Source organism: Labrus mixtus, chromosome 2 (assembly GCF_963584025.1).
Source record: "Labrus mixtus chromosome 2, fLabMix1.1, whole genome shotgun sequence".
NCBI classification, from domain to species: domain Eukaryota; kingdom Metazoa; phylum Chordata; class Actinopteri; order Labriformes; family Labridae; genus Labrus; species Labrus mixtus.
In genome coordinates, this window is record NC_083613.1 from 4,889,016 (window position 1) to 4,902,972 (window position 13,957).

Genomic DNA, 13,957 nt, shown 5'->3' on the forward strand with positions numbered 1-13,957 from the left:
TTGAGAACAAAAAAATAAAAAATAACGATAGGTTCAATGTGTTTACAACTATTATTAGCAAGTACTAAGTAAACTATACACCAATTAAGATCTTAACTAAACACTCAAAACTATACAGAACATTGAGACGTATTCAATGGAGTTGTTTAAATTAAAGTGACAGTTATCAGATAATTATTTCATGAATAATAAAGACACACATGTGGTACATACAAATAAATCCTCTTTGTCTTGGAGAATGTAAAACCCAGACTCTCAGATCTGCATGCCATACTTACTCATTTTTCTGTATCAGGCCTGATTACAGCTCTGACAGGCGTTTACTGTTAACACTAAAACTACAATTATGTAATGAATCTTTCAGTTGATGGTCTGGATTGCTTCAGTTTGTCATTTAGAGGCATCACTGTTAAACTTAGATTGCTCTATATCCAGTTTAAAAAAAGGCAGCTCGAGGTAGCTAAAGCAAAGAGCTCATGTCAGGAAAATGTAAGCAGTATAACACAAAAACTGCACTTGGACCTGGCTTGGACCCGGATCCCCTGGACCCAGAGACCCCGCAGCCCCCCCATCCTCCTCCATACGCTGACTCTCTGCACCACACAGAAGCTCCCCATCACTGGATACGGAACCCCCACCCACCACCCCGTCCCTCCTTTTAACACTGACTCTGAACCATAGACTGTAAACATTAATGGAAGAAGCCTGAGTGATGTCACCCATCTGTTACGGCTTGTATAATACGGCTTTACTATTTGTATATTTTTCTATATTTAATTGCTTCTATTCAGCATCTACAGGTTTGCTCCAACAATATTTTGTTGCACTTGTACAGTGACAATAAATACATCTTATCTTATGAAACATTGTACAGACATTATGCATGACAGCAATGTGGACACTTTCTTTAACAAGTCGTCAGATCTAGACTCTCAAAACAATGAAAAAAGTCATTATGAATGTATACCTCAGTTAATAATACGAGTAAGTCATCAGACATGTTAGAAATAACCTAGTTGTTTTATCTGCCATTACTGGATAGAAGAGCTGAAGAGAGACGTGTTTCAGAGAGAAACTGGGGATACCATGCAACATGCTCCCAGGCTGGGATCGAACCAGCGACCTGGTGTATCAGCTGCACATGTGGTGCCCGCTCTGCTGATAGAACTAAACAGAGTTGTTTTATTTACAGGTTTTTTTTGAGCTGGATGTTTAGGTTACTTATATTCAAGAGCTGGTTCACAGTTGAAGGGGGATGTGTTCAATGGATTGCTGTTTGCAGTGACCAAAGGCTGTTGATGGTCAGTGCTCCAAAAATAAGGGTCGTCTGCTTGTGCCACCATGACATGTTCGGTTTTGAATGGATACCATTTCTTGTTGATACTTCATGAAGTAAAAAACACACACAAGATACCATGAATTGATGCATGAGCTGGAATCGAAGAGTTGCTGGTTGGTTGGTGTGTGAACTTTTGAAACGAGTCAAGTCAGCCTGTGTTTATGCTAAGCTAAGCTATTTTGCTGCTGGCTCCCGCTCCACACTTAAGATACAGATTGAGCTTGATATCGATCTTATCATCTCACTCTCAGGAGTCAAGATCAACATTTGACCAAAAACCACCACATTGAACTAAAACTGTTTTTCCTCTTCCATCCGTAGATGCAGATACTTGACAAGTTCCCAATTGAGGGAGGGCAGAAAGACCCCAAGAAGAGGATCATCCCATTTCTCCCAGGTAATAGCCTGCTCCTCAGCTCCATTTATCTGAACAAGGCTCCCATATTAATAATGTATGGCTGGCAGTAGCGCAGCGTCAATATGAGCTGGTTACTGATGCCTGCCTGTGCTGCCTGTGCTGCATGTGTGTGTGTGTGTGTGTGTGTGTGTGTGTGTGTGTGTGTGTGTGTGTGTGTGTGTGTGTGTGTGTGTGTGTGTGTGTGTGTGTGTGTGTGTGTGTGTGTGTGTGTGTGTGTGTGTATGCATGTATAGATGTGTGTGTGTGTTGCTGCTGACAAGGCGCTATCTGTGACTTTCAAATCTCTGCTGTGTTTTCCAGCTTGTATATCTGTGTGACTTTTCATCTAAGGGCGTTGTTGAATCAGTTTGACTTTTAGAACTGAGATTGTTTTTCATGTGCTTAATAATTTGATAAGCACGGATATACATGCCGTGTGTGTGTGTGTGTGTGTGTGTGTGTGTGTGTGTGTGTGTGTGTGTGTGTGTGTGTGTGTGTGTGTGTGTGTGTGTGTGTGTGTGTGTCCTAACATTGATTGGCGTCGCGCCACACACATGCTCGTCTCTCCTGCTGTAAGTTGTCTCCTGACATTCAGGCTCATGGCGACCTACAGTGCAGTGTGGCAGTGATCGATGAGGGTGTTTGTGGCAGTTCAGAGTCCAGGGCAGGAGGGCTGACAGTGATTCTGCTAATCACACCCATGTCTTGAATGTGTGTGCGTGTGTGTATCTCTGTACACTTGTATGCTGGTCATGCAGATCTCTCTAGATTCATTTGTCCAAAGTCTGTCTGTTAAGTGTTGTTTATTATTACACACACTCATCTCGAGCCCTGCAAACAACACTGTACATTCTCTATCTCACCTGAAGCCCTCCTCCTCTTCTTCATCCTCCTCCTCATCCTCCTCCCCTGTGTGTTTACTCATGATGTCTCTCTCACACACACACACACACATACAAACAAAAACTATTTGGAATCCAGCCAAATGTCCACATACCTCTTATCTCTGAAGCCAGTGGCACCAGATGCAAACATTATTGACTGTCTGTGTTTGTTTGTGAGGATGTTTATTTGAGGATAAACTCCTCTTGCCCTTGCTTGTGTGACACTCATGGAATGCATTAAAACTACAGGATGATATTTCAGACGAGGATGGGCCATAAACGTACATTTTTTGCCACTCAAAATAGAAAATCCCGCTTTTGGAATCGACCTTCAATCTTCTTTACAATATTCAAGTGATTCGTCATTTTAATGAAAACATTTCTCCTCAACACATTCGAGCCAGGTCTTTTAAATGATCCATGGCATGTTGGCTCACATTCTAAAGGAAGTTATTCAGCGGCCATGACTTTGAAATGACAGTGGCCTCCTGCAGCAACCAACTTCTGACTTGGCTTTTTTTTTCATCATACACTTACATGTCTATGATGGTCTAGCCAGTGATCTAATTCTTGAACAGCTGCTTCAGGTAATGAGCGTCTGCAGGTGGAGCACGCAACATATCCTGTTGTTTGCTTTTAGACTTGAAGGAGCCAAACAAAAACGATCCGTTGTATTTCATGCTCAGTAATTAAGCGCAAATAAATCACATTTGCACCACAGCTGAAACACAACCCCCCGCACTGGGACCTCATGTTAAGACGCTGTCATGTCAGATCAGAGGAATAAATCAAATTGGCACATTTTAGTGTTATTTTTCCATACTTTTTCTGACACACACCTTTTAACTTTCTTTGCTTTTGCACATTTTGAAACAGATATAATGTTAGTCATGTTTTTATTGCAGACATGAATGACTCAGGTTTGTCTGCTGGTAGTCAAGAAGGGGTCAGCAGTTCTCTGCCCCTGCTGTGGACAACAGAGAGGCAGGGAGGGTTTTTTTTGTTTTATGTCTTGATTTTTTTTTTTTTAAACTTAAGATTCAATATTACAGAAATATATTGTAATTTTTCTTTTTTTGCATAGTTGCAGTTTTAACTGAAAACAAAATCTTTTTCTGTTTTCCTGTTTGGACAAAAACAAGCCGTCTTGAAGAAGTCATTATCTAAGCTTTATGAATGCATCTTGCAGTTTCCCCAGTTTGTAACATTTTATGGACCATATGATCAGTCGATTTATGAACAACTGTCAAATAATTCACATGCAAAATAAAGTTAGTTGCAGCCCTTAAGACTACTTTAATACTTCCCACATTTCTTATAGATAGCTGTTCTACATAAAAGACAACCAGTTGAACTTCTAACGACCAGTTAGTTCATTTAAAGACTGCAGTGTCCAACCCGAGGAACAGTTGCAGCTGATTGCACATTTATTTTAAATTATCTGGTTTTCAGCAGCTCATGTGATGCAGACTTGTACTTGTCAGAAATCCCTGATGGTCTAAAAATGAATAAGTCATTGCTTGAGTAAAATGTTCGTGTAATATGTAAATTAATAGTTATTTTTATTCCAGGGTAAAAGTAGAACTCTTGAAATAGAGCCTGTAGACGAGCTGATTATGCAATAAGCACTCTCATCATTTTACACTTCCTGCACAGGATGTCAGTGCATACATTTGATCGTCAGGGGGTCCTTTTATGTTCCCCATGGGTGGGATGAGAGGATGAGAGGAAAACTTCATGACCCATGTGTATATGAATCCTATTTGTTATTTTAAAAGCCGTGTCGCAGGCAGAGGTCACGGAATCCATATAGGAGGACATGCTAGGGGCTTGACTGTGGGACAAAGATGGCTTTAGTATCACCAGTGTACATTACTGACATCTCCTGGTGGGATTGGGTTTTCACATGATGCAGGCTATAATGTCAGATAAGCTCAAAGTTGTTGTTTGTTGAAGAAAAGAGTGTCTGCATGTCTTTTTTTTTTGCATTCCAATGCCCTCTCAAAGCACTTTGATTTGCTTTGTTTCTGGAAGGTTCAGTTTAAACAAGCTTGCCTTTTCCTTCACCCTATCCGTCCTCTCTCACATTTCTAATCTCCTCTCGTTCCTCTTTTTTCTTCCTCTCCAGGCAAAATCCTGTTCCGGAGAAGCCATGTGCGAGACGTGGCCATGAAGCGACTGCGTTTCATCGACGACTACTGCAGGGTAAACATCCTTCAGTTCCTCATCTGACTCTTGGGAACAACCACCCCCCCCCCCTCCACCCATCTGTGAGGGGGTCAAAGGTCCCCCCTTCACATGCTTAAAAAAAAATGGGATTCAGACATACTACTCGTTGTGGACATGGAAAAGTTTCAGAGTGGTTACTGTGAAGACCTGTGTGTCTTAGCTCTTGGAGGCTTCTGAAGAGTCACTAATGTGCTCTGACACTGGACTTTTCTGAGGCTCCGACGGACTCTTGCTTGGTTATGAACTCTTCCTACAATCGAGAGTTGTTTATTTTATGTGTGCCACTAGTCAGAGAAGTGGGGCGACCTAGTTGTGCAACCAAACTTTTTTTGAGTCACTGCGCTGCATGAAAGAGAATTTGAGTGGGCCTCGTTTCAAAGGCTCACTCTCAACGACCTTATCCCCTCATTTGTTACACTTAGAAATAAAGTTCTTCTCCAGTCCTAAATAGAAATAAAGAGAAAACCCTGAGAGCCTTAAAGTCATCCCAAGTTCAAGGGAGACTCAACTTATCACTTCCTGTTCTCTCTCTAATTAGTTTTTTTATTTATCCCGGATACAGGCCCTTTCCTCTGTCATGCCCTTCATACTTCCTTCCTTCCTTCCTTCCTTCCTTCCTTCCTTCATCGAGGCAAAAATCCACACAAGCAGAGGGACAGGTTGCTTTAAAGCCACTTAAAAACCCTTGAAGTGTCTTGTAAACATAAAAATAGGCATCTCAAAATATTGAAGAAACTGTTTCAGGAGCTCTGGTTTAGATGGTTGAATGGGAGGAGCTCTATATGCAGACAGAGTCTACTGTACAGTCCTCCACTCACAAGTCGCAGGTTTCCTCCCCTCCAGGAAAAATCATCTCCTTTAATGCACGTCTATTTCACTCTCTCATCCCAAATTTGTTTCCTGTCTCTCTTAAGCTGTATATCAACAAAGGCCAAAAAAGGAATCCCCTTAAAGGCTTTCTATGTGATTTTTCACACTTAAATATAATAGAAATCAAGTATATCCTCTGAAAATAACTCTGTGAGTCATGACTGTCTACAATGGGTGTAACACCCGAGTCCCACTGTCTGTGATGTTTTCAGAGTTTTCAGAGTCCTATCTTCAGTTTGTTTACATCGTTGGGATGGCAGCTAACTCTTCCCCTCGCGAATAAAAGAATAACATACTGTACTCACTGCTTAACTACGTTTCTAGATCACGCTCATTTCAGGTAAATTTACATGCAGTGTGAAGATACGAGCATAATAAAGATCGCTAGCATTAGCATGCTAACACAACAATGCAGCGCCAGTTGTTTTGGTTTCATGCTGGTGCTCAAGGGCGACATCTGCTGGATCAAAAAATCACATATAAAGCCTTTAATCAAAGTGTCCATCCAAATTGGAAATATAATGCCTTGACTTTATATTAGCTTTCCTGATATTGGGATTATATTTGGCGTGGTTATGTTTGGGTATTACAACAAAAATGATGCAAGAAAGATCCCCAACTTATTATTAAAAAAAAGGTGAAATGGCTACTTTTTGGCTTTTTACTGACCATGGTTATTCAGCAGTCTTTACTTCAGGCTGTTGATGATATTTGTTACATCTCTAATAATCACATTATAAGTTAACACCAAGTGGTAACCTGTGAAAATTGAAGCCATAGCGGAAGTGCCAACAACTGCAGTTCCTTGAGTGTCCACTTGAGGCTGGCATCTCTCCATACCCCACATCGAAATGTCCATTTTGTCAGCAGAAATAAACACGTTTATACCCTGGTACCAAAAACGATCATGTTCTAACTAGTTCAGGTCTTTATCGACACACATTTTACAGGAGGTCCATTTTTTTATAACGCATCTGTTTTGATTTTATGAAAGATAAGAGTTGTGCATAATTAAAGGGCATGATTGATCTGACAGCAAGATGGCACACTGTAGCTGTTTGTCAGGGGGCTTAAGGCCCGCCTGAGCTGCACCTCTTTGCCTTTAACTATGACTGAAAGTTTGGTTGAGACAGCATTTTCAAAATGGCAATCGCCAATCGATAAGCTTCCAAAGAAACCAGCATGGTGAGGTCACTGAGACTACATCCATGTTTTATGCAGTCTAGGGGTAACACCACCGACTGAGTGAAATAATCCCAGCTCATGTAGCATGTTTATGCTAGCTGCAAACTATATTAGGGACAACAATCATTTTCGTTAACGAAGCTTCCAGTTACCAACTTAAATAAAAATCTCTGGCACTCATGCTTTCTTCTCAGATGATTCAAACAGACTGTCAATCAAAACTTGATAAGCCACACCTCACCAATGTTGAGAAAGAGATTTTAGCAGATGCTAAATAAGACTCTCAACCCTGAAATCATGAATACATTTTGACCACTAGTTCAAGCCCAAATTTAGGAGGCTTAATGTCAAATTAAGGCACTTATTTATCTCTTTGCAAACAATTAGTTTGCAGTTATTGTCGTCCTGTTTTAGGAAAAGTTAGCCACTGTGTCAACCCAGTAATTGGGACCAAAAGAAGTCTAAGAAACGAATGCAATTACACTCATCTGAAATCAACCTGATCCTTTTGCTCTGCACATGTTTCCTCATTACCCAAATAACCCAGAGCGCTCTAATGTTTATGGTTGTTATAGCGAGCCCAGCACTGGAGTGTGCCGCACTGTTTACTTCCTGCATCCTGTTTATGAGGCAAACAACAGAGAGGAAGAGTAATTACCCAGTATTCTCCAGGGATCTGCTCTCTAGAGATTGTGGGAGTCCAGCCAACGTTGAGTACACGGCAAGATACGACATCCTCAATCCCGACCACGAGGCTCTTTCAATAATATAAGATCTGATGAATGAAATATGAAGGTGCCTCAGACTGTGCTCATTTAAATGAAAGGCCCTCGCTGTGCTGATGTTGTCGCATATCTTCATGGTCGGGCACCTCTGTGTTGTTCATGAGCTAGACCTCGGGTGGAGAGTGAACAAATCATTAAATATGGATGGTTAGTCAGACATATGATCCTCTCTTTCACTGTAGTTTGCTTTATCAATAAACATATAACCCCGTTAGTACAAATGTGGCATCAACTACAGAATCATATCTGTTGTTAATGCTGCGCCATCTGACGGCCTATAGATCACAGCCACCCAACATAGGCTGTTCAGCAGAGATTTCTTCAGAATCTCATAATCTTTTAATGATATCATGTACTGTAGACGATGAAATCCCAAGTTTCCGACGAAGGCCACCATGATGCTCTCTCCTTAATGTTCTGTACATGCACGCGCCTAAGTGCTAATGCGCATAGGCACATGCACTTTGTCAGTGTGAGTTACTGAGGCGGAGGCAGACATCAGGTTTGTGACCAAAGTATGACTACAACTGTTGCTTGTTTTTGATTTTACTACTGATGGGTGTAATGAAAGGGTTCACATTATTCAGAAGGAAGAGTCTCTCTTTGTTTGAACTGTTCAGCCGCTTAAATGTGCTACCAACAATGTTTGCTAGCGTTCATAAATGATGCTAGCAACATAACATTACGTTGTGTTAGAACAAATGAAGGAACGCAAATAAGGGGTTGGTAACAAAGAATGGAAAATGCAGATTTTTGTTGTTGTTGGAGCGTTTTGTGACTTTATTGGAGAGCTAGGACAGTGGATAGAGTCGGAAATCAGGGAGAGAGAGAGTGGGGAACGATATGAGGGAAATGGGCCACAGGTCGGATTTGAACCTGGGCCGCCCGCTTGGGGGACTACAGCCTCCATACTAAGTACTAACCACTGTGCCACCAGCGCCCCGAAAATGCAGATTTTTAACTTTCAAGTTAATTCATTTTTTGGTAGGATCTTATTTTGGAGGGAAGTGATGAAGGGAGGAGTTAAACTCTGAATTTCCCACTTCCCAGACCAACTGGAACGCACCATAAGACAAAGACTTTAACTCCTCCCTTCATCACTTCCCTCCACTTTTAGATGTGTATATTTTAATGTTCATTTAACAGTGTCGGAAAAGTTGTCATTCTGGGCATGTATTCATTTAATGATTTGAAAAATTGCTCCTTTTGTCCCTCTGAAATCCTCTGCAATGTCCCTGGTTATAGCTTACTTGCAGTCTTTATTTTTTGTTTCGCAATTTGTTTCACATGATTAAACAATTTTACCGCACATTGCATATATTTTTTTTCTCAGATTGTGCAGGCCTACTTCAAAGTTTGGTCACAATTCTATGTTTTGTTGAGGTTGACAACTTCCAACCTGCACATGTGTTGATATAAATTGATACCTTTATTATTTTTTTTAGTGTGATCTTGTAGGGATTGGGATACTCTTTCTAAGAAGGACCTCTGTGTTGAAGATAACAACAGTGCAGAGACAGAGGCACAGATATAACAGAGATGTAATAAACATTTTCACAATCAGGAAGAGCGTGTGAAAGTTAACAAAAGAGCAACCTTTAATTGCAGTAATATGCAGCCTTAACACACTTGAGTAAAGAACAAAACTAATTGCAGGCTGTTGTCTTTTTAACGCCCATCGTTCTCTTTCTGCCTCTCTCTCTCTTTAGGCGCTGGTGAGACTCCCTCCACAGATTTCTCAGAGTGAGGAGGTGCTGCGCTTCTTTGAGACAAAAGCTGAGGACGTCAACCCCCCTGTGGAGTGAGTGCCACAGACTTCACTGTGCATACACACAACAAAAGAAATGGCCAACACATGCACACAAATCACTTAGGTGCCAACTTAATTATGTGTCAAGCTCCACAGCAAGGCTATCATTACTGCGGCGGCGCATCAGCTGAACATAGTTCCACTCACAGTGTGAATATGTGGACCCCATACCAATGGTTTTGACATCTGCTTCAAGGAGCAAAACAACATTAAAGGCAGATTTAGTAGCTTTACTTCATGGGCTGCCATACATGTGTGGTGGTGACTGTGTTTGCAGAGAACCTGTGCTCTGCCTGTATTTTGACGTTTTGGTTTGTTTTGGTACCCCAGTTAATGAAGGCGCAGAGGGGGGTTTGGGAGTGGATACAATTCCGGCTTGATTCATTGGACTCGACATAGCGGCAACAAAAAGAATATCATCACAGTGAGGCAAAATGCCCAAGCTGATAAAGCTTGTTCCAAAATGAGGGTGAACTTGGCTTTCACCCAATGATGCAGAGTTGGCCTGCTTTTCTGTTGTACTGGCATGTGCCATAGACAGGCGGTTAGCATGTGCTAGCTTGCTCAATTGACAGTTTTTTTCACAATAATAGGCCTATTCTCAGGTAGCTTGCAGTGTCGCTACAGGCAGTAAACGTACACGCTAATGTCCTGCAGTGGGTATGCACTTTTGGTGGCGATGAGCCCAGGAGGAGAGTCCTAGTTTGAATGTTGTGTTTACAAGCTGTAACGAGCATTTCCGCTGACCTTTTTATGTTTTTCTTCATTTGTGTGACCTACACTGTGCTGCGCAGTGATTGTATATCAAGTATAAGGTACTAAAGAACGACCGTTAATTTATCAAATTCACCCTTCCCTAATTCAATACACAGTTTTTTTGCTACAACCTTATTTGTTATGGTATGGCCAGTAGATTTAAAGGAGAATATTTGCAATAATTGAGCACTTGCTGTCAACTAACCAGCATGTCTACAAACAGCACAATCATAATTGTTGGAGATTCTAAGTGTACCAGTGTACCAATCCATTGTGTCTGCACCCCAACCAGATAGAATAATAATTCAGGACAGGACATATTCAAAGATCTGTTTAATTGCAGGGATTTCTTTTGAAAATGACTGCAGGGAACAGAGGCTCGGCTTTAGTTTAGTTTAGTTGGAGCAGGTTGAATACGCAAGCGCACCAGAATCTTTTGTGACATCATTTTTTTTAATTTGCAGGGGAACAGTGATCATATTTTCTACATAGGACTGGACTGGATTTGGTTGCAAAGTAGATATTGATGTATAACTGTACTTTAGGCACATTGGGATGATGATGACTCACCTTGAAGCAGGATTTACAAGATCCTGGATATCTTTCATCCCAAAATCTAAACATGAACAGCTGGATATTACAATTCCTTTCCTCTACAGTATTTACATGCCTCCCCAGTAATGATGGCACATATGAATGCAACACACTGTAGACTATGCTCACTGTTAAATTCCATCATTGCAACATACAAGCATACAAGTTTACATTATCTCTGGAGCTGAAATGATCTCACATGTTGTTAATAACCCCATAGCACACATCCTTGAACGAGCTATGAATTTCATCATCTTTGCATGTCGTCTCTTAAATACAGCATGATGATATTGAAACTAAGCTCATTATCTCTCTTTCTTTTCTCATTGTCCATAAAGACTATTCCCTGATCAGTGCTTTCTCTCAGAGTTCGTTAAAAGCTCATACCAGGCTAGGGGCGGGGGGGGGGGGGGGGGGGGGGGGGGGTACAGTGAGTTGATGGATATGTGTGTGTGCGAGGAGGAGAATGACTTGTTTCATAGCAGGAGACCCTTTGGGTAGTTTTTAATTAGAGAACACACTCGACTTTCCAAAGCTCAAATGCCAGTATCGTACTATTCAATTTTAATATGTTTCTATATGCAACGAGTCATCTGCACCCAGGGCTCTGCAACAGAGTACTCTAGTTAGACCCGGGCTATGTCTTTTTTATATTTTAACTGCGTTTCTCCTTTTCTATTTTTTTCCCTTCCTCCACTTTTTGTAGTTTAGAGATTTGTTTTTATAGGCTGAGGAAGAAGACGTGATGCAGGCTGGATTTAGTGACCTCTGCCTACTGATGTTTTACAGCTCAGTATAATCGGGTATCCCTCCATATCTTCCATCCTCCTCTTTCTCCTTGTGTCTGGTTTGGCCTCGTTTATTAAAAGTGTGTTTAATTGACGAGACAGCTTAAGGTTGCAAACACCAACGCATTAATTCTTTGATCAACAGCTCTCTTTTTCTCGCTGTCCATACAGCTTTCCATCTTGCTTGCATTCTCATCTCATCTTTCTGCACTCTTGTTTGACTTACGCCCTTCATCTCTTCCAATCTATTTCTCTTCCTCTCTTCAAGCATCATTCTCCTTTCTTTTTCCCTCTGCCCTGTGTATGTTGCTGCATTTAGATGCATAATGATACAGCATTTGTCTTCTTGTAAGTAGTTGGGAGATGAAGCCATGTTTATACATGCTATGCTCACCAGACACAGTCTGTTAGCATCACTGTCACACACAGTACACTCAATTTATATATTTTTTATTGTCATCTGATCAAGTTTAACAGATGTTAGAGAGTGAGAGAAAGGCAGGCCCAGGTGGTATGCAGAGGGAACAAAACCAAAAAGAGTGGCCCAAGGATTGACCCTTGGGGAACTCCACCAGTCAGAAGAGGATCAGAAAGGTAGTCTGTGAGGGATATGAAGAACTTTCTTATTAGACAAAAAGAAGAACACCTATTAGGTTATATACAAAAAGGTGATATTCTGTTTCATGTCATTGACTTTGATCATGAGTTGTGTTTAAATTGTTCTGTATCCATTGACTTGTTTTGGCACGTCTTATATTTGATCTATGATAATGACATTGTCATTTTTTGGGGGTAACTGCCCATTACTTTGTTGATTTAGGTAAAACTAATTATTAATTTTCTCAATTTGGATTATGCTCAAAAATGGAGATTGCTGTATGACACATCTACATATTTACCCAGTTGCTTTGAGAAATCCTGGGAGATACGAAGAGTGCTTTATCAGTATACATTGTAGACATGTTTTTTTTTTTAAAGTTTATTATTCTTCTAAAAATCTTATTTTAAATGTTATTTCATTGACATTAAAACACTTTTTAAAATAACTGTTACCGAGATGTACTTTTTGCATGGTACGGTGCAGTTCTTTCCATAGACAATATAAAACCTGGACGTAGTCTCAGTGACGTCTTCCATTGGTTGCTGATGAAGCATTTTGAAGCCCATCAATGGCAGTGGCCATATTGGAATTTCTTTGTGAAACTACCCTTTGATCAATCTATTAAGAGGCAGAGCGTTGGAGTTAAGGTGGGCCATGAGCCTCCTGGCAAACAACTATACCCACATGTCAGTCAAAAGTTTATTTTTTTAACACCAGAGGTTGCTGCTTGGCAATCTCTTGTGTAATTGTATGTCTAAATGATTAAATATCCTGCCAAATAACAAATATGTAACTTAGTAATGTACTTGCATATAAGGCTGAATGAAAAATAAGCTGTCAGCACATTAATATGAGTTTTCACTGCGACATGGAACAAGTAATAGAGCTGCAACGACATCAAATAAGCTGTCCCTGAATAAGAGGCTCATTAGCATTTACAATGTAAACACGCATACTGAGGTTGGTTTAATAACTCCTCAAGACTGCTGTCAGAAGATTCCACTCAAAGAATACACTTCAGCGGAAATTCACAGTGTGAAGTTGAGGTTGTAGTTCGAACACGCAGAGATGTTGAAGTTGTTGAAACCTCAGCAAGAAGAATTGCTGTACTCCAGTCGGCTCCAGATCAAATGGAGCCAAAACCTCCTCTGGCTTCTCTGGATCCCTGCAGGCTTTCACTCTCCACTCTTAATAAAAGAAGAACATACTCAGAGGGCTGAACTGCCCGCTCTCTGTTAAAAAAAAAAAAAAAAAAAAGTCTCCTCAGTTAATAGTTAGTAGACGTCATGATCCAGAGGACTCGACTTGTGTCGGGGCTAAATTGGATGGGTTGCTTCCACCCCCCCCCCATAATGCATCTGCTTGATGAAAATGAATCATAGGGGGGATTGTGGTTCAGGAATGAGATTGGCTATTGATTTAAAGTCCTGATTGGAGTGTGTGTGTTACTACTGTGTGGGTTTTTAATGTCTGTGTGCAAATTCATGTGTGTCCTAAGTGCAGTAAATGAAGAAAAGTGATTTGAAACCCAGAGACAGGCTGACGGCTCAAGACTAATATTAATCCATCCTGGTCTGAGTGTGTTTTTAAGTGTGTATCAGCTCATCTAATACACTCTGGTCATCTGCTATTGACTCCTTAACGTAGGTTTCCTCTTTTTTTTTCTCTTGTCTCTCATGTCTAATCAATTGAGTGGCTCTAGAAACGTCCTGTTCAAAC

The 13,957-nt window shown here is 40.8% G+C and overlaps 1 protein-coding gene across 2 annotated transcripts in view; it reads left to right on the forward strand.

Annotated features, from left to right (window-relative positions):
- Positions 1 to 13,957, forward strand: part of sh3pxd2aa (SH3 and PX domains 2Aa) — a 125,733-nt gene that overhangs the window by 37,704 nt on the left and 74,072 nt on the right. For both annotated transcript variants that reach the window (XM_061048354.1, XM_061048363.1), the window contains exons 3-5: positions 1,661 to 1,736; positions 4,749 to 4,825; positions 9,399 to 9,490. In XM_061048354.1, coding sequence (XP_060904337.1) covers positions 1,661 to 1,736; positions 4,749 to 4,825; positions 9,399 to 9,490 — 245 coding nt within the window. The remainder of the gene's footprint in view (positions 1 to 1,660; positions 1,737 to 4,748; positions 4,826 to 9,398; positions 9,491 to 13,957) is intronic.